This window comes from Triticum aestivum, chromosome 1A (genome assembly GCF_018294505.1).
Source record: "Triticum aestivum cultivar Chinese Spring chromosome 1A, IWGSC CS RefSeq v2.1, whole genome shotgun sequence".
NCBI lineage: Eukaryota > Viridiplantae > Streptophyta > Magnoliopsida > Poales > Poaceae > Triticum > Triticum aestivum.
The window spans coordinates 3,967,078-3,992,243 of NC_057794.1; the positions used below are offsets into that span (position 1 = coordinate 3,967,078).

A 25,166-nucleotide genomic window follows, 5' to 3' on the forward strand; every position below is an offset into this window, starting at 1 on the left:
TTTTTTTTGTTGTTTTGTCTTTTTGTATTTCCTTCCTTTTACTTATTTTCTCTTCTGTTTTGGCTAATTGTTTGGGCACCAAATGAGTTTTGTAAAATATGAGCGTTGGCCCACAATTCACAACACAATATACCCTACCACCAAAAACTAGTTTGGGGTAATTATCATTTCATATTTATTTTTTTTATTAATAAAAAGGTTAGTAAATAATGTTTTCAGCCACTGTTTGAGGTTGTTTAAGTCACTTATCAAATTTCAATAATGTTGTTTACAATTTTATCATAGCCTCTGATTTATCTACTATTTATTGAACATTTTAGCTTTAATATTTGAAAAACTTTTATTGTTTGCTTGATTTTGATTTTGAATTTGAATCGGTTTCGAGCTAACGCGAGATTACTAACAGTAATCAAAGTGACGTGGCATCGTTAACGTGGGATTACTGTAGCCTAATTATCCGGGCGTCACACTTTCATTTTGAGTTACCAACACTTAGCAACCGAACCGGTATCTAATACCTTGCTGCTACTAGGAGTACTAGTAAAGTACACATTTAATATAATGTATGTCCAATACATACTTCTTTCAACCTTGCCAGCCTTCTCATCTACCAAGTATCTAGGGTGGTTCTGCTTCAGTGACCATTCCCCTTATTACAGAAGCACTTAGTCTCGGGCTTGGGTTCAAGTTTGGGTTTCTTCACTAGAGCAGCAACTGATTTGTCATTTCATGAAGTATCCCTTTCTTGCCCTTGCCCTTCTTGAAACTAGTGGTTTTACTAACCATCAACAATTGATGCTCCTATTTGATTTCTACTTTCGCGGTGTCGCGAATAGCTCAAGGATCATCATATGTATCCCTGATATGTTATAGTTCATCACGAAGCTCTAGTAGCTTGGTGGCAGTGACTTTGGAGAACCATCACTATCTCATCTGAAAGATCAACTCCCACTCGATTCAAGCGATTGTAGTACTCATACAATCTGAGCACATGCTCAACGATTGAGCTTTTCTCCTTAGTGTGCAGGCTTAAGAAACTTGTCAAAGGTCTCATACCTCTTGACGTGGGCACTAGCCTGAAATCCCAATTTCAGTCCTTGGAACATCTCATATGTTCTGCGATGTTTCAAAAACGTTTTGGCAACCTGATAAACCTCAAATATTTAGCCTTGTTTCAAAACCAAATTTCGGGATCAATACCAAAAACTTTTGGCAAGTTGCAAAGCATCCAAAACATGTTAATGTTTAGCAACAAATTATCAGGTTCTCTTCCTCAAGAATTTGGAAATCTCGTAAGCCTTGTTCACCTTGAGGTGGCAAACAACTCACTTTCAGGACATTTACCTGCAAATATATGTTCAAGTGGAGGACTAAAATCTCTCGCTATCGCTTCTAATATGTTCAATGGCCCAATTCCAAGGAGTTTAAAGACATGTACAAGTTTGGTTAAAATTGACCTTCAGTCGAACAAACTAACAGGAGATATATCTCATCATTTTGGTGTGTATCCACAACTCATATGGATGGGCTTGTCAACGAATAGACTCTCTGGGCAGATCTCATCAAGTCTATGTGCATGTACCCAACTAACGATACTACATCTAGGAAATAATATGATCACAGGTTCCATACCTCCAATCCTTTCTAAATTGTCCAACCTAGTAGCACTAACACTCAATTCTAATCATCTCAGCGGCGAGATTCCTCCAGAAATCTGTACTTTAGCAAATCTATATAGCCTCAACTTATCATCGAACCAGTTATTTGGATCCATACCTACACAGATAGAAAAGCTAAGCAATATAGGATACCTTAATATATCTGGGAACAGACTAAGTGGATCAATACCTGAGGAACTAGGGGCATGCAAGAAACTACAGTCCTTGAAGATCGGCAACAACCAATTCAACGGGAGTTTGCCTGGTGTGGTTGGAAATTTAGCAGGCCTGCAAATCATGTTAGATGTGAGCAACAATAACCTCAGTGGTGTTTTGCCGCAGCAACTTGGGAAGTTGGAGATGCTGGAATCTCTCAATTTATCACATAATCAGTTCAGTGGAAGCATTCCATCCTCCATTGCAAACATGCTGAGCCTTTCAACACTTGATGTGTCCTACAATGACTTGGAAGGACCAGTCCCAACAGCACGGCTACTCCAAAATGCTTCAGCAAGTTGGTTTCTTCCCAATAAAGGTCTCTGTGGTAACCTCTCTGGCTTGCCACCTTGTTATTCAACCCAAGTAGCTGCTCACCAAAAAGGGAAGATACTTGGTTTGCTTTTGTCCATTGCTCTTGTGATGGGTTTCGGCATTGTTGCTGCAATTGTTGTCATAATAATACTTACTCGTAAGAAGAGAAATCCACAAGAAAGTGTTACCTCTGAAGCAAGGGACCTATTCTCTGTTCGGAATTTTGACGGAAGACTGGTATTTGACGATATTGTAAGGGCAACAGAAGACTTTGATGATAAGTACAACATTGGAACCGGAGGATACGGCAAAGTCTACAAGGCACAACTCCAAGACGGGCAGCTGGTTGCTGTGAAGAAGCTTCATCAGACCGAAGAAGAGTTGGATGATGAAAGAAGATTTCGCAGTGAAATGGAAATCTTAACACAGATCCGACAACGAAGCATTGTCAAAATGTATGGATTCTGCTCCCATCCAGCATATAAATTTCTCGTCTACGACTACATTCAGTAGGGAAGCCTCCATGGAATATTGGAAAATGAGGAGCTATCGAAGGAATTAGATTGGAAGAAGAGAATTGCCCTGGCAACTGATGTGGCTCAAGCAATATCTTATTTGCACGATGAATGCAGTCCACCTATAATCCATCGAGATATCACAAGCAACAACATCTTACTTGATACATCCTTCAAGGCTTTTGTCTCGGATTTCGGCACGGCAAGGATTCTTAAGCCCGATTCGTCAAACTGGAGTGCACTAGCAGGAACCTTTGGCTACATAGCTCCTGGTATGTACTATTTTAACCTTGTTTTTCACATCAGAAGCATTCGTCTCTATCCATTTGTTCCTAATTCTAATATTTTCGACGCTTTTGTGCAGAACTGTCGTACACATCTGTTGCGACAGAGAAATGTGATGTCTATAGCTTTGGGGTGGTTGTGTTAGAGCTAGTGATGGGCAAGCATCCAAGGAATCTATTAGATGGTAGTCTTTCTAACGGCGAACAATCAATGATGGTGAAAGATATTCTGGACCAACGGCCGACAACACCAATAACAACAGAAGAGAATAACTTAGCTCTGCTCATCAAGTTGGCCTTATCTTGTTTGGAATCTTCTCCCCAAGCAAGGCCAACCATGCAGGAGGTATACCAAACACTCATCCAGCGACCATCTTCTAGTTCTTGTTCTGTGCCTTTCAGCGCGCTTATATTACAGCAAGGGATGCATGCTGATATAAGGTCTGAATCCTAGTGAGAAACCAGGGTCTGTCAAAGCAGAGGCCGATTCAGATTTCCGATTTTTTATTCAAGTCACTCATACACCACCTATATATATACCTCTTGTATGCCATGCCATGCCACACAGGATGAGTTGACGACTCATTGTAAGTCTATGTATTTGTAGATTCTCCTGATACAGCAAAAGATCACCGTTGTGTGCCCGTGGTTTTTCCCGCAAGGGTTTTCCACGTAAAAATGTGTGTCCAGTCCCGTGTTCTTGATATTTCTGTTTGCTTGCTGATTTCATAAATATAATTTGGTTTGCGGGTTGCTTATATTTGTTAAAGACTGTAGTATCCACATGTGACACTTTCTTTCGGCTGTTGTCTGTAGGGTACTTAAATGTGTCCTAATATTTGTCTCTTTTATCTACTATTGCTTGCATATAACCTAATAAAGATTGAAAAAAATGAAATCCAAAACTCGCGCAGTACCATGTTGTCCTGCTTTATTTATTCCATATGGGAATCAAGATCAAATATCTTGGACCAAGCAGGAATAATCACAATGCATAAACGGAACGAAATGAATGTAAGCACATTGGAGATATATAGGTGCATAAAAAAAGAGAAGTACCACAATATACTAAGTAAAAGGACTTACAGAGGATTGTAGGGCAGGAGTATGTAGTCCTTTTCCTTATTATTGCTCCCATGAACCTGAAGGTGAAAAAATGGAATCCAAAACTGACACGTTATCATGTCATCCTGCTTTATTGTTCTCTGGGTATCAAAGTAAAATACCTTGTGCCAAGCAGGAATAATCACAATGATCAAGTGTTCGATGCGTAAACGGAACAAATGAATGTGAACAAACGGATATAGGTGCATAAAACAAGAAAAGTACAACAGTACTAGGTAAAAAAGCTTACGGAGGATTGTAGGGCACACATATGTATCCTTGTCCTTAGGATGGAGGATGTGTAGTCCTTGTCCTTAGGATCGAGCAATAGATAATTTACTACTTCACTTAATTTCAAGCACTTGTAACGAGATTTTCATGGAACAAAGATACAACCTTCTTTTTCTTGATGCCTAATACAAACTTAACCAAGGATGAGATCAGATGATAGGAAAAAGCCGTGACAGACAACACGAGAGCTAGCAACGTCCCATAATTTCATTATCAGAAAAGCAGATACCAATTCAACTCAGCAGAGACATACTAACAACAGGATGTACAACCATATAGAGAACACTCCCTTTATCACACACTATTGTTCCAACACAAAGGGAAAGAGACATTCCATCGTTCAACGAATTGCAGTGGTATATGAGGCAAGATACAATGAATCTGTCCATGCATAAACAAAGTGCCGACCATTTACAACGAGATCAAAACCTACACCATAGCTTTTTTGTTACTTTCAGGTACGAATTGATGCGTGCGGCACGGTAGGCAGTCCCAGTTCATCCTCCTGCACCAACAGACAAAAATAAGCAGAGCAAATTAGTCTACTGGTTGACAAGTGTTCACATTGCAATCAGGGGTAATCAAGCAAATTAAAGTATGTGCCGTCTGAGATATTCAATGGAGACTTCAAAGTTCATCATGAAATCCATCATATACCACATGTTTGGCATGAAAACAGTTTGCATGTTCTCCCTCTGTGTGTTTCTTTTACTATTAAGATCAAGCTATTATGAGCTCAAATTGTTCATACCAACAACATATGCATGCATCATGAAGTTGAGCCCAAAATACAAGAGTTATGAGTTCAGCACTACATTCATAATGATCTCAAGCATCTAGCCTGTCAAATTAGATCATGTCACAAGATAAAAGGAAACACTGTGATTGCATGGGAAATGACATGAACCATCGATTTCTTCCTAGGGATATCAGCATCAGAATCAATGTGAACAGAAACTGAACTAGTCAGTCTTGCAATTGACATACCTGCTGCCGGTTCGCTAGGACTGCTGCATGACCACTTGGTGCAGCAGGTAGGTTAAGCTCAGAATCAAGATCAGTCTCCTTGTCTGGTTGGAGATACGATGGGACTGAATTCGACTCAAAGTCCATATCGGCTTCCAAAGCATCAAGCTCTGTATTTTCCAACGTACAAAATGAGAACAGCAAACAGAGAACCGTCTTTTCTGTAAATTAACACATGCATGACGCAAAACCAGTCTTGCAACAAAAGGGCCAAAAAAGTGTTTCAGATGAAACCTAAGACCAATATTAAATGGAGAGTGTACTGAATCAAATTCAACTACGAAACTTTTACTGAAGAGCGGTTCCCAGCTGGTAACCACTGCAAGGAAAACTAGTTGGCCAAGTAAGGTTTTGAATTATCTGAGAATAACCAACTACCGAATAAGAGCCATACCGCCCATAAGTTCCTCCTCATCGATGTCATCTGGGACATTGTAGCTTCTACCAAGAGTTTCTTGTATTTCATTGCTCACATCCATAAGATCCATCATCTCGTCTTGCATGCTCTGCGGATGATTATTATAAAAAGTATGGATTGAGATGTAATTAAAACAAAAATAGACAGGATAAATTAAGCAAGCAAATAATGAATCTGGTACACAACAGGATGTTGCATACATCTATATCTTCAATCCTGACAGTCTTCATCATCCCTTTCAGCTCTTTATTGGCAGCCTTCATTGCAGTCATCTGTTAAATGAAAGACAATTCAACATAAGTTTGGGAGCCAGAATAAGAATCTATCATGAACTTGATAGGAAACTAAGGCAACACACAGTGTGTTGAGCATCTTTAATTCTGTCTGATGCGAAAGCAAGTTGGTCAAGATTATAAGTTTGGTTGGACAGGAGGTCACGTTGACCTTCATACCTGTAGGGAAAGCATGTGGAGTTTAAAGATTAGAGCACTAGAATAATAGCCTGCTGCCACAAGAGGAATGATTAAATGATACAGGGTAATCAGTGCCCTTTATACAGGGAAACCTTCAAGTATAAAAAAAGAGAATGACTCACACGGAACAACAAATAATTTAAACTAAAATCACGGCAAGCATTTTGGAACGGAGGGAGTAGTACTTATGTGGCTTACTTAGTTTCAACCATTGGTTGGCAGGACTGACACGGAACAAATATCATACAGCCTTCTTATTTCTACATGCCTAATGCAAACTTATTGACAGAAAGGGTGAGTATAGATGGTACGAGAACTAGCAAATACCCCAATAACCTTTTTATCAGAAAAGTAGATACCAATTCACCTCAGAACTCAACTAGGCTAGTTGCAATCACACACATGCTAACTATAGGGTGTACAGAGAACACCTCCTTTTAGAACTCACTATCATTCGAAAACCAACAGTGTGAAGACACTCTGGAATGAAATGATGGCTGAGCCGAGGAGCAGGTTGAAAGAGACGAAGCGAGAAGAAGGAAAATGTCTTGGCATCCTTAGTTTTACCGTAGCAACGTGCAAAGAGCCATCGTGGCAAATATTGCCGTGCTTGATATTACACGGCAATCCAGCAGACGTACATGAAGCGCTAGTAGTAGACTTTTACCGATTCAACCTACGTGAGCTTGCAACTTTTCTTCAGCTTTGAATTCCACAAGCTGCAGCCAAACACATGACTTCCAACAAGACTTGCATGCGGTCCACTATTTGTCTTAACCTCAATCGAACATAGAAACCATCAATAGAATTCCAGCACGGAATTTTCCACTAGTTTGTTTTACTAGTAAGATCAAGCTAGGATGAGCTCAGTTCTTCGCACCAACAAAAAAGGTATCTTTCATGACACTAAGCCTGAAATACACGACTTAAGAGTTCAGAAATATGTTCATAACGATCTCAACAATCTAGCCTCTCTCAATTAGATCATGTGACAGGATAAGAAAAAACCCGACTACTACAGAGCATGGTATATTAGAAATTGCAGAGAGAGAGGTAGGCAGGCACCTAACATAATACTCTGAACAATCGTGTGAGTTCAGAGAACAGCTCTCGTTATCACTTTCTAATACAGATTCATCTTGTGCTTGCTTTCCAACCTAAACATTCCATCGAGATTCAACGCAGACGGTGTGATTGACATGCTATATAATAATAGGATGTACAACCACCATACAGAGACAGAGAGTGGCTCACATTATTCCAAAACAAGTCTTCTTCTGCCTTCCTCAATGCCTTCTCAGATGTTCGATGGAATATCGGAGGTTGAACAGTGGATTTGCACCCTTTTGATTACTCATAAATTAAAAAGGGGCATACCAGGGAATATTGGCATGTCGGATGTTACACGGCAATCAACAACGTGCATGGGCCGGCAGACCTACCGAAAGCGCAGTGACCCATTTGAGCTTGTATTTTTGCTTCAGCTTGTGTGGTCAAGATGCTGCCTGGTTGTATAGGTTATGAATTCCACAGGACTTCGAACAATATATACTTGCATGGTTGTACAGAGCCACTCTGTCATTTTCCTCGTACACAGGACTTCCAACAAGACTTGGCATTTATACTAACCACAATTCAACACCCAAACCTCTATTTTTACCACCAGCACAGAATTTTCCCACAATTTGTCGTTGTGTTGCTCCACCAGCCACGATTCCGTGAGCTAAACAGTTTGTTCTATGTACCAACTGAAAAGTGAAAAGGGAAAATTTAACATTGGTACCGTGGAGAATAGCTTAACTGAAGCAGTTACAGTTTACATGATCAAATATACTATCAAAACAACCACAGGAGATAGAACAAACTCTACTGCAGTGTTAACTCAAAGTCCATTCAGTGCATAAGTTCTGGACGGAGGAGAACTGGGAAAGATATGAGTAGGCGTACTCCGTGGGTACCCTTCTATCCCTGCCTTCAATTGCTTTCTAGTAATAATTACCTTGTCATTTTTCCACAGGCACAAGGAAAGAAAAAAAGAGGAATAGATGGCGACACTGAAGAAGGAAAAACTGTCTGCCCAGCAGCAGCTGCCAAAGGGAAGGAAACAGGGGCAGGGATGGCAACACGCTGAAGAATAGTCATCCAGCAACAACTTCCACTCAACTGTTGTGTGTTGATTGATGACCTCACAACAACGGAAGACACACTAGTTAAATAATCATCAACAGTATGCACAGAATCATATCCCCCGAGCAAACAAAGCATGCAAACACTACGCAGAAAAATGCCATCATGCTCAACACCATTGTTGTACCTCTGCCTACTGCTGGTGGCGTGCCTTCTTCTCTTGGAAGAAGCACATGCGGTGCACCATGGAGGGATCTCTCTGAGGTCTCAACGCATGGCCCTCCTCCACTGGAAAGCTACACTTGCGAGCCCACCACTGCAGATGAGCTCTTGGCAAGAAAACACCAGGCCCTGCAACTGGTCGGGCATCATGTGCACGGCTATCCGCCATGGCCGCGGCATGCCCTGGGTGGTAACCAACATATCCCTGCCGGGTGCTGGCATCCGTGGCCAGCTTGGTGAGCTCAACTTCTCGGCTCTTCCATTCCTCGCATATATTGACCTTCAGAACAACAGTCTCCACGGTGTACTACCCGCTAGTATCAGCTCTCTATCATCACTATCTTATCTTGACCTTAGCTTCAACCATCTCAAAGGGAAAATTCCGTTTGAGTTTGGTGGCTTGCAGAGTCTCATGCAGCTTGGTCTCTCATCTAACAGACTCACAGGACATATCCCTGCGTCTCTTGGTAACCTAACAATGTTAAATTATCTTGTCATTCACCAGAACATGGTATCTGGTCCCATTCCTAAGGAGATTGGAAACCTTGTCAACCTACAAGGCCTACAGCTAAGCAACAACCCCTTAACCGGCATGATACCAAAAACCCTTGGAAATCTGACCCAACTAAATGATTTGTACCTATATGGTAATCAACTTTCAGGGCCTATACCCCAAGAGCTAGGCAGACTGGTCCGTTTGCAAAGTCTTCAGCTTCTGTCAAATGATTTTTCAGGTCCAATTCCAATCTCCATAACCAATCTCACTAAGATGAACACACTTTTTCTCTTTGAAAATCAAATCACAGGTTCAATACCCCCAGAAATAGGCAACCTCACTATGCTCAATGAACTTTCTCTCTATACAAATCAAATCACAGGCCCAATACCTTTTGAATTGGGCTATTTGCTGAATCTCCAAAATTTTGGGTTGTCCAACAACCAAATATCTGGCACTATTCCTGATAGCATAGGAAATAATACCAAGCTAGTAGTACTATCCCTCGATCAAAATCAGATAACCGGCTCTATCCCTAAAGGGATTGGCAATCTGCTAAACCTCAAATATTTAAACGTGTACCAGAACCAAATTTCGGGATCAATACCTAAAACTTTTGGGAAGCTGCAAAACATCCAAGAACTGTACATCAACCATAACAAATTATCAGGTTCTCTTCCTCAAGAATTCGGAGACCTCATAAACCTTGTTGCACTTGGGCTGGCTAACAACTCACTTTCAGGACCTTTACCTGCAAATATATGTTCAGGGGGTAGGCTTCAATATCTATATCTCTTTTCTAATATGTTCAATGGCCCCATTCCAAGGAGTTTAAAGACATGTACCAGTTTGGTTGAAATTAGCCTTCAGAGGAACCAACTAACAGGAGATGTATCTCAGCACTTTGGTGTGTATCCACAACTCAAAAGGATGAGCTTTGCATCGAATAGATTCTATGGGCAGATCCCACCAAATCTAGATGCATGTACCAAAATAACGATACTACGTCTAGCACAAAATATGATCACGGGTTCCATACCTCCAATCCTTTCTAAATTGTTGAACCTAGAAGAACTAAGTCTCAATTCTAATCGCCTCAGCGGTGGGATTCCACAAGAAATCTGTAGTTTAGCAAATTTATATAGACTGAACTTATCATCTAACCAATTATCTGGATCCATACCTACACACATAGAAAAGCTAGGCAATCTAGCATACCTTGATATATCTGGAAACAGACTGAGCGGGTCAGTACCTGAGGACCTAGGAGGCTGCATGAAACTACTTTCCTTGAAGATCAACAGCAACAGCTTCAATGGGAGTTTGCCTGGTGTGATTGGAAATTTAGCAAGTCTGCAGATCATGTTAGATGTAAGCAACAATAACCTCAGTGGCGCATTGCCGCAGCAACTTGGGAAGTTGGGGATGCTGGAATTTTGGAATTTATCCCATAATCAGTTCAGCGGCATCATTCCGTCCTCTTTTGCAAGCATGGTGAGCCTTTCAACACTCGATGTGTCCTACAACAACTTGGAAGGACCAATCCCAACAACACGGCTACTCCAAAATGCTTCAGCAAGTTGGTTTCTTCACAATAAAGGTTTGTGTGGTAACCTATCTGGCCTGCCAACTTGTTACTCAACTCCAGTAGCTGGTCAGCATAAACGAAAGATAATTGGTTTTCTTTTGCCAATTGTTCTTGTGATGGGTTTTGGCATTGTTGCTGCAATTGTTGTCATAATAATACTTACTCGTAAGAAGAGAAAACCACAGGAAAGTGTCACTTCTGAAGCAAGGGACCTATTCTCTGTTTGGAATTTTGATGGAAGATTAGCATTTGACGATATTGTAAGGGCAACAGAAGACTTCGATGATAAGTACATCACTGGAACAGGAGGATACGGCAAAGTCTACAAGGCACAACTCCAAGACGGGCAGCTGGTTGCTGTGAAGAAGCTTCATCAGACGGAAGAAGAGTTCGATGGTGAAAGAAGATTTCGTAGTGAAATGGAAATCTTAACACAGATCCGACAACGAAGCATCGTCAAAATGTATGGATTCTGCTCCCATCCAACATATAAATTTCTCGTCTATGACTACATTCAGCAGGGAAGCCTCCACGGAATATTAGAAAATCAGGAGCTAGCAAAGGAATTAGATTGGAAGAAGAGAATTTCTCTTGCAACTGATGTGGCTCAAGCAATATCTTATTTGCACCACGAATGCAGTCCATCTATAATCCATCGAGATATCACAAGCAACAACATCTTACTTGATACATCCTTCAAGGCTTTTGTCTCGGATTTCGGCACAGCAAGGATTCTTAAGCCCGATTCATCAAACTGGAGTGCACTTGCAGGAACGTATGGCTACATAGCTCCTGGTATGTACTAGTACTACTATAACCTTTCTTCTCACGTCAGAAGGACTCATCTGACGGAAGTCTAATGATTTTATTTTGTGCAGAATTGTCGTACACATCTGTTGTGACAGAGAAATGCGATGTCTATAGCTTTGGAGTGGTTGTGCTAGAGCTAGTGATGGGGAAGCATCCAAGGGATCTATTAGATGGTACTATGTCAAACGGAGAACAAGTCATACTTGTGAAAGATATTCTGGACCAACGACTGACAACACCAACAACAGAAGAGAATAGGTTATCTCCTCTCATCAAGCTGGCCTTTTCTTGCTTGGAATCTTCTCCACAAGCAAGGCCAAGCATGCAGGAGGCATACCAAATGCTCATCAAGCGACCCTCATCTAGTTCATGTTCCGTGCCTTTCAGCACACTTACGTTACAGCAAGTAAGGAAGAGTTGATGACTCATTGTATGTCTATGTATTTGTAGCCACTCTCCTGATATAGTAAAAGATACCATCATGTGCCCGTGGTTTTTTCCCGCAAGGGTTTTCCACGTAAAAATCGTCACGTGTTCTTAATATTTCTTTGTTTGCTTGCTTGCTGATTTCTGACAATGCGTAAATATAATTTTGTTTTGTGGGGTGCTTGTAAAATGTATGCAGTGTCTATGTTATATTTGTTTAGACATAATACCCACATACGACACGTTGTTTCGGCTGTTCTCTACATTCTACAAGGGTACTTGATATGGCGTATTAATATTTCTACATTTCTCTACTAACTGGAGTGATATCAGTGGTCACGCTTTATTGTTCTCTAGGAACCAAGGTAAAATACCTTGGACCAAGCAGGAAAAATCACAATGATCAAGGGTCGATGCGTAAACAGGAACAAATGAATGTAAACACGCAGAGCTAGGTGCGTAAAAAAACATAATTACCACAGTACTATGTAAAAGGACTTACAGAGGATTGTACGGAAGGAGTATGAAGTTCTGGTCCTTGTGATGGAGCATTGTATCCAGGAGTATGTAATCCTTGTCCCTAGGATGGAACAACAAATAATTTACTACTACACTTAAATTCAAGCATTAGTTGGCGAAATTGACATGGAACAAAGATGCAACCTAAGATGAAATTTCTCCATGCCTAATACAAGCTAAACAAAGGATGAGATGAGATGAGATGAAAAGCCCCAGGTGACAGTCGATGGCGAGAGCTAAGCTAGTGCAATCATAGACATGAAGAGTGCAATCAGAGACATACTAAGAACTAGATGTACAATCGTATAGAGAATAGCTCCATTTACCATTGTTCAACGACTTGCAGTGGTATATGAGGAAAGATACAATGAATTTTTCCATGCACAAACAAAGCGCCAACCATGTACATCAAGATCAAACCTACACGATAGTTTTTTTTTGTTAGTTTCAGATATGAATTGATGTGTGCGGCACTGCAGGCAGTCCTAGTTCATCCTCCTGCACAAGCAGAGGAAAGCAAGCACATCAAATTAGTCTACTGGTTGAGACACAAGCATAGACGTTCACTGAAACTGAAATGAAGCAGAGTATGTGCTGTGGTATGATAAGACCGAGACAACGGTAATTGTTCCAAGAGCTCAGGATCAAATCCATCATATAGCACATGTTTGGCATTAAAGTGATTTGCATGTCCTCCCATGAGTTGTTTTTGCTAGTAAGCTAGGATAAGCTCAGTTGTTCACACCAACAATAAAGGTACTTGCCATGAAATTAAACCCAAAATACACAATTTATAGGTTAGGAATAGTTCCATATATAATGATCGCAGGTATCTAGCCTGTCATTTAGATCATGTGACGAGATAAAGAAACCCTTCTACAACTTCATGCACAGTGATTGCATGGGAAATGATGCGAACCACTATCTCAGAAAATCAACATCACAGAAACTAGTCAGTCTTGCAATTGACATAACTAGCTACCTGCTGACTATTTGCCATGACTGCTGCATGACCACTTTGTGCAGCAGGTAAGTTAAGCTCGAAACAAGATATGTCTCCTTGTTTCGTTAGAGGTATGATGGGACTGAATTTGATTTAAAGTCCATCAGCTTCCAAAGCATCAAGCTCTGCATTTTTCAACATACAAAATGAGTGCAGCAAACAGAGAACTGTCTTGTCTGTACAGGGCTTATGACAAAAGTGCCAAAACGTTTCAGGTAAATCATGGACCTGAGAACTGATAAAAACTGAGAGTTTGCTGGATTGAATTCAACTACAGAATTTAAATTGACGTGTGGTTCCTGGCTGGTTATCACTGTAAGGCAAACTATTTGATTCAGTAACTTTAGGGTGATAATACCTAGTGTTAGAGTCATCTAAGAATGGCCAACTACAAATAAGTTCCTCCTCATCAATGTCATCTGGGACACTGTAGCTTCTACCAAGAGTTTCTTGTATTTCATTGCTCACATCCATAAGATCCATCATCTCGTCTTGCATGCTCTGCGCGTTATAAAAAAAGGTATGGATTCAGTTGTAATTTAAACAAAAATAGACAGGAAAAATAAGCAAGCAAATGACGAGTCTGGTACACAACAGGGTGTTGCATACATCTATATCTTCAATCCTGACAGTCTTCATCATCCCTTTCAGCTCTTTATTGGCAGCCTTCATTGCAGTCATCTGTTAAATGAAAGACACTTGAGCACAAGTCTAGGAGCTCGAATCAGAATCTACATTGAACTAGATAGGAAACTAATTCAACGTACAGAAAGCATGTGCAGTATAAAGATTAGAGACTAGAACTAGATTAATATGTTGCTGCCACGAAAAGAATGATTAATTCCTACAGGATAATGAGGTCCATATTTAACTAAAGCCAGGAGCATGGAGCAGCAATAGCATTCCCACTTATGTCTTGTCCATGTGAAGAACTTGCTAGCGTTTGAAATCAGCAGTTTCTATTATAGCAAGTAACTGAAACTACAGAAAAAATACCTATTATTGTAAAGAAGTAAAAAAAATCTAAAGGTGTATGAGAGCACATCAACCAGATTCAGGCTATACCTTCTGGGACAACCTTTTAGACGGTGACTTGTCAACATTGATGGGTGGCAGCGTGGACTGGCGAGCGCCCGCGGAGAAAGGAGAAGAAGACGTCGCTGCAGCGTGCTGCCTGCGGGCATTTCATCGAACAGGTGGTGTGCGGTAACTAATCTCTATGCCTCCGAATCCTCTTCCTGCCCTGAAATCGACTCTCAAACCACCAAAGTCAGCAGCAACAACCCGATTCTCTTCATACATCGCATAAATCACCGAGAGAAGTTGAGAAGAGCACGCAGAGCTCGCAGGCGTGGTCGGTGGCGTTGTCGTGGTGCTAGCCGGCGAGCGGGCACGGCAGTCGCTGCATTTGGCGCTGACGCGGCCCGAAGCTCGGTGGTGGGGGGTCGTGGCGCGGCGGGGACGCAGGTCGGGGTCGGGGTCGGCCGCCGGGAGCTCGGCCCGGCGCAGCTTGGAGGACGGACAACGGCGACGGGGCGGGCTGCTAGGGGCGAACCAAACCCAAAAACTGCCTGAGGGGCCAGTTATTGTTTGCCGCTCACTGCTATGGGCCCGGCCCATTGCCAGTTTCCCCTGTTTTTATTTGGTTTTGAAAGAAGTATAGTTTTCACCCTCAAATCCACTCCATTGTCTCCATAGCTCCCTAAAGTCAATTTTGGTATGATTTAGACCCTAAAAACAAAAATGCTAGACACACAGACAAAACCAACGGACCTTTACGGATAAGCTGACTTGTCATTTTCTAATTAGGCTAAATAACCCTGTCCACCTAATTAATCGCCCCCCCCTGATTTTAACTGGTGGGGGTGGGCGCCAAGGCCTGTAAAGCCCCGTAATCCTCCGTTTATGTAGCAAAGCCGCCCTAAAAATATCAATAACAGTTTAATTAGACCTGAGCGGTTTAGTGTCAGATCAAGAGTGGTTTTGCATCTGGTTTTTGTTTATTCATCTAGGCGGCAAGGACAGCGACGCAATTGTAGTTGGTGTGGACGGCTGCGCTGCAGCCCTTCCGGTTTCCTCTTTGCACTACGAAGACGAATAGCCAACCACTTATTTTCAGCGACCTGCTGCCACATAAGCATGTCAAGTCAGCGACAAATCAGTGCCTAATCACAAAACAAGATGAAAAATCACTCTTGATGTGACACTAAACCGCTCAAGGCTAGATTAAACTGGTATTGACATTTTTAGGGTCTAAATCAGACCAAATTTGACTGTGGGGTTATGGAGACATTGAGTGGATTTGAGGGTGAAAGCTATACTTTTTTCTTTGGTTTTTATAAGTTTTTATACTGATTTCTTTTGGTTCATTCAGGGTGGCTTTTTTGTTTTTAATTTTTTGTTGTTCTCTTATTTTTCCTTTTGTTTGATTTTTTATTTTATTTATATTTTTGTCTTCATTTATAACTATAACTCTGGTGTATATATGAACATTTCAAAAAATATTATTACCTTTTTGTAATATTTTTAAAATATATATAAACTTTTTTAACAATATTTTTTAAAATAAATCCGTGCTCACCCATTAGAACTCCTAACTAGGGGCTAAATAGGGGCTAAATAGGGTCTTTACATGTAGGGAAAGCATGTGGAGTATCTCTACTCCTAATATCTCAGTTGGTAGGTCGCGTTCCGGATTTTATTTTCGTCCCACTATTTTCGTCCGATTTTTTTCGCTGGTTTTTTTCGCCCTCCCCGGCGCACTAAAAAAACCTACGCTCCTCTCGATCCCGTGCCTTCGCCGTCGTCTTCGCGGATCCGCAGCCGCAACCATCGCCTCGTTCCCGTGCGCAGCCGTCGCTCCCTCTCCCAGCGCCCGAGCATCCCCGTCGCTCCCTCTCCCAGCGCCGCCTCCGCCGCCATGGCCCCTCCCCTTGCGCCCCGAACTGCCTCGCGCACTCGTCGCCCGTTATACCACAGAGGAGGCGAAGACAGCGGCAGCGCGGCGACCGGCCTACTTCGCCGGTCGCCGCCTCGGCTGCACTCGGCGGGCGCCACGCCGTCTCCTCTCCATGCGAGTGGCGGATGGCAGCGAGGAAAGTGGATCGACCTGGCCATGGGGATGGCACTACGACCCCTGCCAGCCTCCCGTGTCGCCGTGCCTCCCTGCATCGTCGCCTCCGACCTCACCACGTAGGTAACCTCACCCATGTCCCCTCCGCACCTCCTTCCACTCCATCCTCGACCACCCCCTTCCTCTCACCTCATGCCCATTGTGGTGGCCTGCAGTTCCTTTGACGAGTAATGGGGATGGAAATATATCAATGATGGGGTGTGGTTCGTTCCTGTCAGGAAGGCTGGAAGGCCATGAAGCGCCGCTTCGATGAGATGACCATGTGAGAGGCTCACTGCAGGCCTGAATCTTGTATGTACGACGTAATTTTGTGCTATCTATCTTTTGGGAAGTAATTTTGTGCTCTGTGCATGAATATTTCAGGAACTTCCGATGCGGTTGTTCACCAGTAACAGGTTCGTACTTCATACCAGCATGATGGTGTAGTATGTTTACTTCGCTTACTACTTGTTCGATTAAAATCATACGGGTGCCGTTGTGTCCAGAATACGAGTGAAATTTTGTGCATTGGGGCTCTTGGGCATGAAATATGGGGCAGTTTAGGGACTACGTCCTGAAGATTCCTTCAGGTTCACCGGAAATGACTACCAACTTGTTTAATTCTGCAGGTGCGGGTGTTGCTGGTTGATGGTGGCCTAAGCATTTGAGTCTAACTGAAAGTGAACCGGAGCGATGTGCAGAAAAAGATCTTAGCGCAGAGACTGAATTTGTATACTACTTAGAATTTATTAGGTATACTCCCTACACTTGTATATCACTTCTGAATACAAGTTCAGGTTATTACGTAGTACTATTGAATTTTAGAATTGATACTTGAAGATTTTAAAAGGTTACTGAATTTTGTACCAAGTCTACTGTTATGTATAGGAAGAACATGATCTAAAATATTGATAATGCATATAAACGGTGATTATCTGCTCTTATGATGAAGACGTTCCTTGCTTCCCTGTTAAATACATGTGAACTATAGGGAATTATTTTCTAACATTCGTACTAGAAGAAACTATTTTCAGTTTTCAGGTTATGCCTTTCTTGCAATGATTGCATCTGTGAAGTTGATGCTTAATTACTTCCTACATTTAGAAGATCGTAACTTTTGCTATACAAACATGCATGGTGAGATGGAGCGTTGATGAGTGCTGTGCATTTTGCAGATCAGGTTATATTTCCTTGGTAGCATGGCAGCAGCACCCAATCAGACCACAACCGCGGCGGGCGTGCTCTGCGATCTTGGCCACCGTCTCCAAGGCAGGTACGGCCTACGCCGCCACTGAGAGCTGCCCCTCCTCATCACCATCAACGCCGGTGAGCTCTCCCTCTGCTCTCGCCGCTACCCAGCTCCATCCACTATCTTCTACAATATTGTTGCTACTTTGTAATGGCTAGCCCAATTTTCTTTATTGCTGTTATGTCTTATTTTGCGAGTCAACGATTTTCTTTCAAATCTACAAATGGGTGCGTTTGTCTAACCATTAAGTAAATGGCTGGAATCCATAATATGTGAAATTCCGGCACAGTTGCATGAAAAAGTGAGTATGTATTGAGTAGGGATGTAATTCTTGCCGATTCAAATATCAGAATGTGTTCCTGAGACATAATAAAACCATCCTGAATCTTACGTTTTTAGCATGCTGAGATCTGTACTACCATATATATACTTCTAAATTACATGGTATGGCGATTTTGAATATTGGCACCTGATCTTTTATCTTATAATAGATCAGATGTTCCTGGTCAGCATCAAGGAATTGTTTTGAGACTTGTATCCATTTTTTCCCTGGTAAAATGTATGACAATATACCGTCCATGTTGGTGACCTATTGATCTTCTAATTTCTATATTCGCAAAAAAAGATCTTCTAATTTCTAAAGATGTCTCTGACTTGCTCACATGCCAATAAATATAAGCTGCATCAAGTGAGCTTTCCTGTCAATAAGTAGCAATCAACCAAAAGAAAAGAATAATGCTCATCTGACTTGTTGGTTGTTTCTCACAGTTATTTGATTGCCTTATAACCTTCAAGTTAACATAGTGCTGCAGTTTGTGGCAAACTTATGGACTGGTCATACCTGTACTGGACGTTGCTACTGAACAACAAGTAGCTTCTCTTGTCTTCCTATTACGCCAACGAGAGCAGCCATCCTATTACGTGAGAAACCACCCCATGATTCCCTCCGCTCTCTGACCATTGCTATGATGGAAAGTTGAAAATACATCAGTGCAGAGTGCGCTCGCTGCCATCAGATGCACTAGGAGTCAAAGCCGTCAATTGTGTTCTAGCCTCACATGTATGCAAGCTGTTTGACAAAAGGCTCCACCTACAATCTTCTTGAATTTTTAACGGTACAGAAAGAGTGAATAATGTACGTGTTGGGTGAAGTGCAGATGCTATGAACTCTTCCAGCTCTATAAATTCACATATTGTGTTAGTGCATTCTAATTTGTTTGGTACATATGCTGCAATGAACTCGCAGCAACAAGCTTTCCTTCTTTCTTTAGCATTGCTTTTCTACTACAATTGATGACAGAGCACTGGCAACCTCAGGAAGTTGGGCGCCAAGGTGGAGTCCCTGCAGAAGTTGTTCACCCGGAAGGTCGTCTTCTCCAAGGCGTCCCTAGCCTTCGAACAGGACCGCTCCATCAAGGTATCTACTCATGTTTCCAATTACCAAACTTATCCTTTCACTTGGGCCGGAGGACAATAGATTTGTCTTAATCATTTGAATCCATTAATAAATCTTCTTCTTTGCTCGAGTTGAATCTGTGAAGACTCCGATGGAGTAATGTCGTCTTCGCCGGGCTGCAATTATATGCCTAGGGGTGGTCAAACTGAAAAGTTCAGGGAAGATTCAGACTACATGTGGTAGTGCTGAACATTGTTTGGCCGTTCATCGAATGTGGTAGTGCTTATAGGGTTATAGCCCCGGGTTAAACTGAAAATCTATCTGGAATTTGGTTTTACAGTGTCTAAGTGTTAATGATGTCTAGAATTGCTGCAGATTAATTAGTTATTGTGGAGGTTATAAGACCATGTAGTGGTACATTGATTATCTGGCGCTGAGTAATTAACTGAACATTATTTTGATGTTCATCGATTGTGGCATTGCGTAGGCTGTTACAGCTTCAGTTTAAACTGAAAATTATCTAAAATTTGGATTTAGAATGTCTAACTGTGAATGGTGGCTAGCTTCGGTTGCACCCGAAATACCAAAGTTCACACTAAAATCTTTTTTTTACAAAACCTCTCGTAGCTGAGTTGAATTTCGTTTTTGTTGGTTTAGTAGACGGAAACTTAGCATTGCCCCAAAATTCTGAAAAGATGGAGTATAATTTTTGTTTACTAAAAAAATGAAGTGACTTTTAACAGCTGGGGGTTATGTGATATGTTTTTCAATCGTGTTAATGTACACTTTTGGAATGTAGAATGGAACTATATCTGTTTGTTCAACTAGAGAGAGGAGCTGTTTTTCAACTGCAGTAGTGTATACTTTCGGAACGAAAAATGAAACTATATCTATTTTTTAAACTTTTCCAATATTGGAAGATGTAAAATGTATACTTTTGGCTGCACGGTGATTTTTTCTGGCTATCCTTGCAATGTATTGAACCTGATCATCTCTGATTAGTGTTGTTCCTACTTCTTGAAGGGTAAACCATTGAGTGGCAATTCCACATGTGTATTCATTGCAACTTGGATGTACGGCGTAGTGATTAGCAGCACGAAGTGCTGAGCACGTCGTGTGTGTGTGTGTGTGTGTGTGTGTGTGTGTGTGTGTGTGTTGTTGGTACAGTATGCATTTTTGGGCCTGTATTGCGGAACTAACTTAGACTGCCTGGTTGTTGTTTTTAGTATAGTATACCTTTTGTGGGCCTGAATTCTGAACCTTACTGATTTTTTTCCTTGTGTGTTAGTATACAGTTTTTTGGCCTAATTTGTTAACCTTATCTGGGTATTGATTTTCTGCATTCAGTGATGCACCCGCGGTCATGCGTATTTGTTAGTCTACTTTACTTATAGATTTAGTTGTTTTTATCAGTATCCACCCGTAGGTTAGTTAACTGAAATTTTTGTTGGGAGTGGTTCATTATGTTCTTTAACTGCTATACTGAAGCAGCGGATCAAAAAATTTAAAGACAATTAGATCTGTAGTAATTAATTAAGACTTGATGGTTGTGTTATTATTATAGTATATACAATTCTGGGCTGAATTGCAAATATGATCAAAATTTCCTGGTTTTGTGTTATTATTATTATGGTATACTATTATGCTGGCGAGCTTTTTGTTAGTGCTTTTCTAACTGTCCTTGCTAAACTTTTGATACTCTCCACAATGATGAAATGTTTCTGCATGTTAGTTAAGTACCAGGGCAACCATAAATGATGTTCCTTCCTTTCGTTGAGCTACCTTACTGTTATGCCGTCTACCTTTTTGTTAATATACACACTGGAATTCTCTATTCTGGAACCCATGAACTCTTTGTCTCTTCGCTGTGACCTGTTTCTCATCTACTTTTTCTTGTAAGAAACATTATAGTATATTACGTGCTATCTAGGCAAAATATACATAATTGGTTCTCTTCTATATGCTTTCCTCAATGAATACACTTGATTCACAAAAGCATTGGGATAATTAGCTGAACAAGTTTTGCAAATTTTTGTTTCTTGCATCTCCCCTGATTATTTCCTGGTACTTGTGAAATTGTTCAGATTACTTAGCTTCGGTTTATATATTAGAACGTGGCAATGGCTCGGAAGACATCAAATCTGCCTTCTTGGCTCGGGGGGAGTCATGGGCGGCGCATGCCAAGTCCTCCCTTGATGGCAGTAGCGGATGGAACACGGGGAAGGGGATCAAGGCCAAGAGTAGGGTGGTTGGTGAGGAACTCCTCCTTGGCAGTCCATGGGGAAGTATGGTGTGAAGGAGAGAGGGTGCCATGCGAAGGTGAAGTGGGTGTCATCCAGTTTTAAAGGAGAGGGCTCCAGCGAGAAATGTCCAGGTACGACGGGAAATTGAGCGGGAAGCGGAGGGTCCGACAGGAAAAGGGGAGGGTGCATTGTGGGGTGGGGTTTTGTGTTGGGACTGCATGCTGGAGATAACATGGCGGATAGTCCGGACAATCACATTTCTTCCCACACATGGGCTGGATTTGGTGGAGCCCGGACTGTCGAGACGGGTGGATTTTGGGGAGCCCGTTGGGCACATGTTTGATGTCAGAACAAGCCCGAACTTATGGGGAAGAAATGAGTTTCAACCTTGAAGACGATCTTAGTCATTTATTTGATTCATTTATTGTTATTCTAGCCCACGGGCATTGTACTAGTACAGATTAGAGCATGGGTCGGCTCCTTGGTGGGCATTTCATCGAACATGTGGTGTGCGGGAACTTGGCCCTCCTCTGAATCCTTTTCTTGCCCCTGAAATCGGTGCAAAATCAGCAGCAGACACCAAATTCTCCTCATCCGTGCCATCAATCACCACAAGTTGTAGGATCCATTAGATCGGGAGAGCACGAGGCAGCACCTACTCACTAACCTGAGGCACGGTGAGCACTGGTGGTCGATGTAGGTAGACCAGCGGGGGGAACGAGCACCTAGCAGAGCTCGCGAGGGGGAGGAGGACGCCGAGAGGTCGGTCGGTCGGCGCGGCTTGGGCTTGGAGTTGGACGCCGACGGGGACGCGTCGGTGGCCGGAGCACGGAGGCCGGCCGGCGGTGGGACGTGCCCATGGCCGGACCCTGGCCCAAAAAGAAAGAGGATATTCCTCACTCATGGGCCGCACTCCAATTTCTTCTTGTGGCGCTCAAAAAACAAAAAACTTGTCGCTTGCGCTCAAGCCGGCTGGAGTTGGCCTGGAATTCTTTTTTCATGTTTTTCATCTCCTTGTCTATCGGCAGTACGTCGATTTTTCTAGTTTCTTTGTCTTCTTCGACTCTTCTGGTCTGTTCTTTTCTTTATTTATTTTTTCCTTTTTTTCTTTGTGTCCGCTATTTTTTCACCATCTTCAAAGCTCATAGTGCTGTTTTAGAAATCCATCCTTTTTTCTCAAAATTGTTTATCATGTACTCCCTGTAAACTAATATAAAACCATTTAGATCACTATTTTGCCGTGTATCTAGAAATTGTTCATTGTATAAAAATATTCACGGTGTTTCTAACAAAATATTAACAGGCTGACATGGGTAGGCTGGTCGGGCGGATACCTCCTGCACATGAATCTTGCCCGATTTGACAGCAGGTGAGCAAAAGGAAGATGTATCACCCAGGATATTCGTGACGTGCTTTCACTTTTAACAAGGTACTAGAAGCGCTCGCGCGCTTTGCCACACTACTAGGGCTGTATCGACTATCTGACTTGTTAATTTTATATTTTATATATGTATTAGGCAAATTACTCGATATAAGAAGCAGTCGTGTTCACACACGTGAGCCGAATTCTATAACAAATGACAGCGGGGTTGGTATTTTAGAAAAACACATTTCACAAACGCTTTTTGAAAATTTCAAACAATTTGAAATGCCGCAAACATATTCTGATATTCTAAGCTTTTTTTCTAAAAAAAATGTGAACAATTTTTGTAATCCTAATTTAGAAAAAAGACAGATATTTTTTTGCAAAACCTAACAGTTTTGGAAATATTGAAAATTTTCTGACATTGTTACTTTTTGTAAAATAAGAAACATTTTCTGAAATCCATGAACATTTTTTGACACACGAACATTTTTCTGAACTTGTGAGCAAATTTTGGAAATGAGAACATATTTTTAAATTCCTGTACATTTTATGAATGAAATTCTGAACAGATTTTGATAAAGAGAACATTTTTCCGAAACAAGATCATAACAAAGATTTGAAATTTGGAAAATTACTGAACATTTTTTAAAACATGACATTTTTATAATTGCGAACAAAATTTAAAACAAGAACATTTTTTGAAATTCCTGAAAGAATTTTTGAAACACGAACATTTTTTTAATTGTGAACAAAATTTGATAACAGGAACATTTTATGAAATGCCTGAACATTTTTTCAAAACATGAAAACAACAGAGAATTGAAAACGAGAACATTATTCTGAATTTACTGAACATTTTTTTCAAACTTGAACATTTTTTGAAATTATGAACAAAATTTAAAGCAAGATTTTTTTTTTTGAAAATCCTGAAAGACTTTTTGAAACAAGAACATCTTTTGAAATTGTGAACAAAATTTGAAAAGGAGAACATTTTATGAAATTCGTTAATATTTTTTGAAATTTAGAACAAATTTCGAAAACAAGGACATGTTGTAAAATTCCGAATAAATATTTGCAATTATCAAACAAAAGAAATATGAAAAAGGAAAAAACGAAATATCAAAGAAAACAAAACAAAACAAAAAAAGAAAATAAAAAACTTAAACCAAAAAGAAAAACAAATATAAAAAGAAAAGAAGCAAAAAGGGAAAAGGAAGGAAATAGAAAAATAGGTTCAGGAACCTCCTAGAAGGTTCCCAAAACCAAAAAAACGGCAAGAAACCACCTAGAAGAATCCGAAAACTGGATTCGCACAAACATTTGAACGGCCCGGCCCATCCGAACGCTCGTCGATCTGTCCCTGTGCGTCGCGTCGACTACTTGCCGAACGAGCGGCAAATAGGATTTCCCTTAAATCAGAGCTAAATCCTGCCCACTCACGGAAGGAAAAAAGAGAACACATTTTTTCGCGCAACAAAAGCTAAGAAAGACCGGTGAAAAATAAAAAATAACCAATCTAAAAAGCCAAAAACGTGTGCAAAAAAAACAAATTCCGGAGGGAGTGCTCAAAACGCGACAAGTGGCGTGCTCTTAGCCCATGCCGAATGATCGCTGGGAGGCTTTCAAAGGAGCGCTCCTCAATTAGTTGCTTTCGGAGTTCTTTTCTTTTCCGAGGGTAAGTATGCTTTTTCTCCTTCTGGAATGCTAGTACATCTATTTTTCTCGTTTCTTTGTCTTCTTCGACTTTTCTGGTATGTTCTATTATTTATTTATTTTCTTTTTGTCCATTCTTTTTCATTATCTTCAAAATTGCTCATAGTGTTTTTTATCATGTGTTGTAGAAATTAATCCTTTTTCAATATTATTTATCATGTATTTAAGAACTATTTGCCATGTATCTACAAATTGTTCATTGAATAAAAAATATATTCACGGGTGTTTCTGGAAAAAAAAAGTATTAACAGGCTGACGTGGGCAGGCTGGTCAGGCGGATACCTCCTGCACATGAATTTTGGCCGTTTTGACAACAGGTGAGCAGGAGGAAGATGTGGCACTCGGGGATATTTGTCATGTGCTTTCACTTCTAACAATGTACTAGAAGCAGCAGTTCCCGCCCCTAGGGTTGTATCGGTTATCTGATTTGTTAATTCTATGCCTTCTATGTGTGTTAGGAAAATCACTCGATGTAAGAAGTAGCCATGTCCACACACGTGAGCCGAAAAAGCAGAAGCAGCGGTCGGAGACCATCGGATAACGACAATGCGACGACAGACATGTCACACGTGTGATCTGCTCGAAGACTATCCATG

General features: G+C 41.2%; 3 protein-coding genes, 1 long non-coding RNA gene and 1 pseudogene across 7 annotated transcripts in view; 3 read left to right on the plus strand and 2 right to left on the minus strand.

The window, feature by feature from the left end:
• Positions 1 to 1,121: 1,121 nt before the first annotated feature.
• LOC123071362 (MDIS1-interacting receptor like kinase 2-like) lies at positions 1,122 to 3,673 on the plus strand (annotated as a pseudogene).
• Positions 3,674 to 4,649: 976 nt separating this feature from the next.
• LOC123184249 (vacuolar protein sorting-associated protein 60.1) overlaps positions 4,650 to 25,166 on the minus strand; it is a 43,081-nt gene continuing 22,564 nt past the window's right edge. The window contains exons 1-10 of one of the 4 annotated variants that reach the window (XM_044596406.1): positions 14,828 to 15,082; positions 14,557 to 14,734; positions 14,101 to 14,172; positions 13,850 to 13,992; positions 12,472 to 12,549; positions 6,186 to 6,279; positions 6,028 to 6,099; positions 5,804 to 5,915; positions 5,371 to 5,519; positions 4,650 to 4,888 (exon numbers count right to left, since the gene is read on the minus strand). In XM_044596406.1, coding sequence (XP_044452341.1) covers positions 4,838 to 4,888; positions 5,371 to 5,519; positions 5,804 to 5,915; positions 6,028 to 6,099; positions 6,186 to 6,279; positions 12,472 to 12,549; positions 13,850 to 13,992; positions 14,101 to 14,172 — 771 coding nt within the window. In that variant the 5' untranslated portion in view covers positions 14,557 to 14,734; positions 14,828 to 15,082 and the 3' untranslated portion in view covers positions 4,650 to 4,837. Of the gene's footprint in view, positions 4,889 to 5,370; positions 5,520 to 5,803; positions 5,916 to 6,027; positions 6,100 to 6,185; positions 6,280 to 12,471; positions 12,550 to 12,814; positions 12,909 to 13,849; positions 13,993 to 14,100; positions 14,173 to 14,556; positions 15,083 to 25,166 lie in introns of those variants that run through there. The other 3 variants (XM_044596420.1, XM_044596398.1, XM_044596412.1) reach the window with 3 other exon arrangements.
• On the plus strand, positions 8,585 to 12,170 carry LOC123184228 (probable leucine-rich repeat receptor-like protein kinase At1g35710). The gene is made up of 2 exons (XM_044596385.1): positions 8,585 to 11,528; positions 11,612 to 12,170. The coding sequence occupies exons 1-2, from the start codon at positions 8,585 to 8,587 to the stop codon at positions 11,962 to 11,964; spliced, it is 3,297 nt and encodes a 1,098-aa protein (XP_044452320.1). The 3' UTR covers positions 11,965 to 12,170.
• On the plus strand, positions 16,308 to 21,626 carry LOC123184299 (uncharacterized). The gene is made up of 7 exons (XR_006492945.1): positions 16,308 to 16,687; positions 16,780 to 16,886; positions 16,988 to 17,019; positions 17,233 to 17,356; positions 17,779 to 17,929; positions 19,170 to 19,269; positions 21,333 to 21,626. It is a non-coding gene; the product is annotated as an uncharacterized lncRNA (long non-coding RNA).
• On the minus strand, positions 21,892 to 22,415 carry LOC123184279 (uncharacterized). Its single transcript, XM_044596429.1, has 2 exons — positions 22,159 to 22,415; positions 21,892 to 22,040 (listed from the first exon to the last, which is right to left on the minus strand). The coding sequence occupies exons 1-2, from the start codon at positions 22,393 to 22,395 to the stop codon at positions 21,924 to 21,926; spliced, it is 354 nt and encodes a 117-aa protein (XP_044452364.1). The 5' UTR covers positions 22,396 to 22,415; the 3' UTR covers positions 21,892 to 21,923.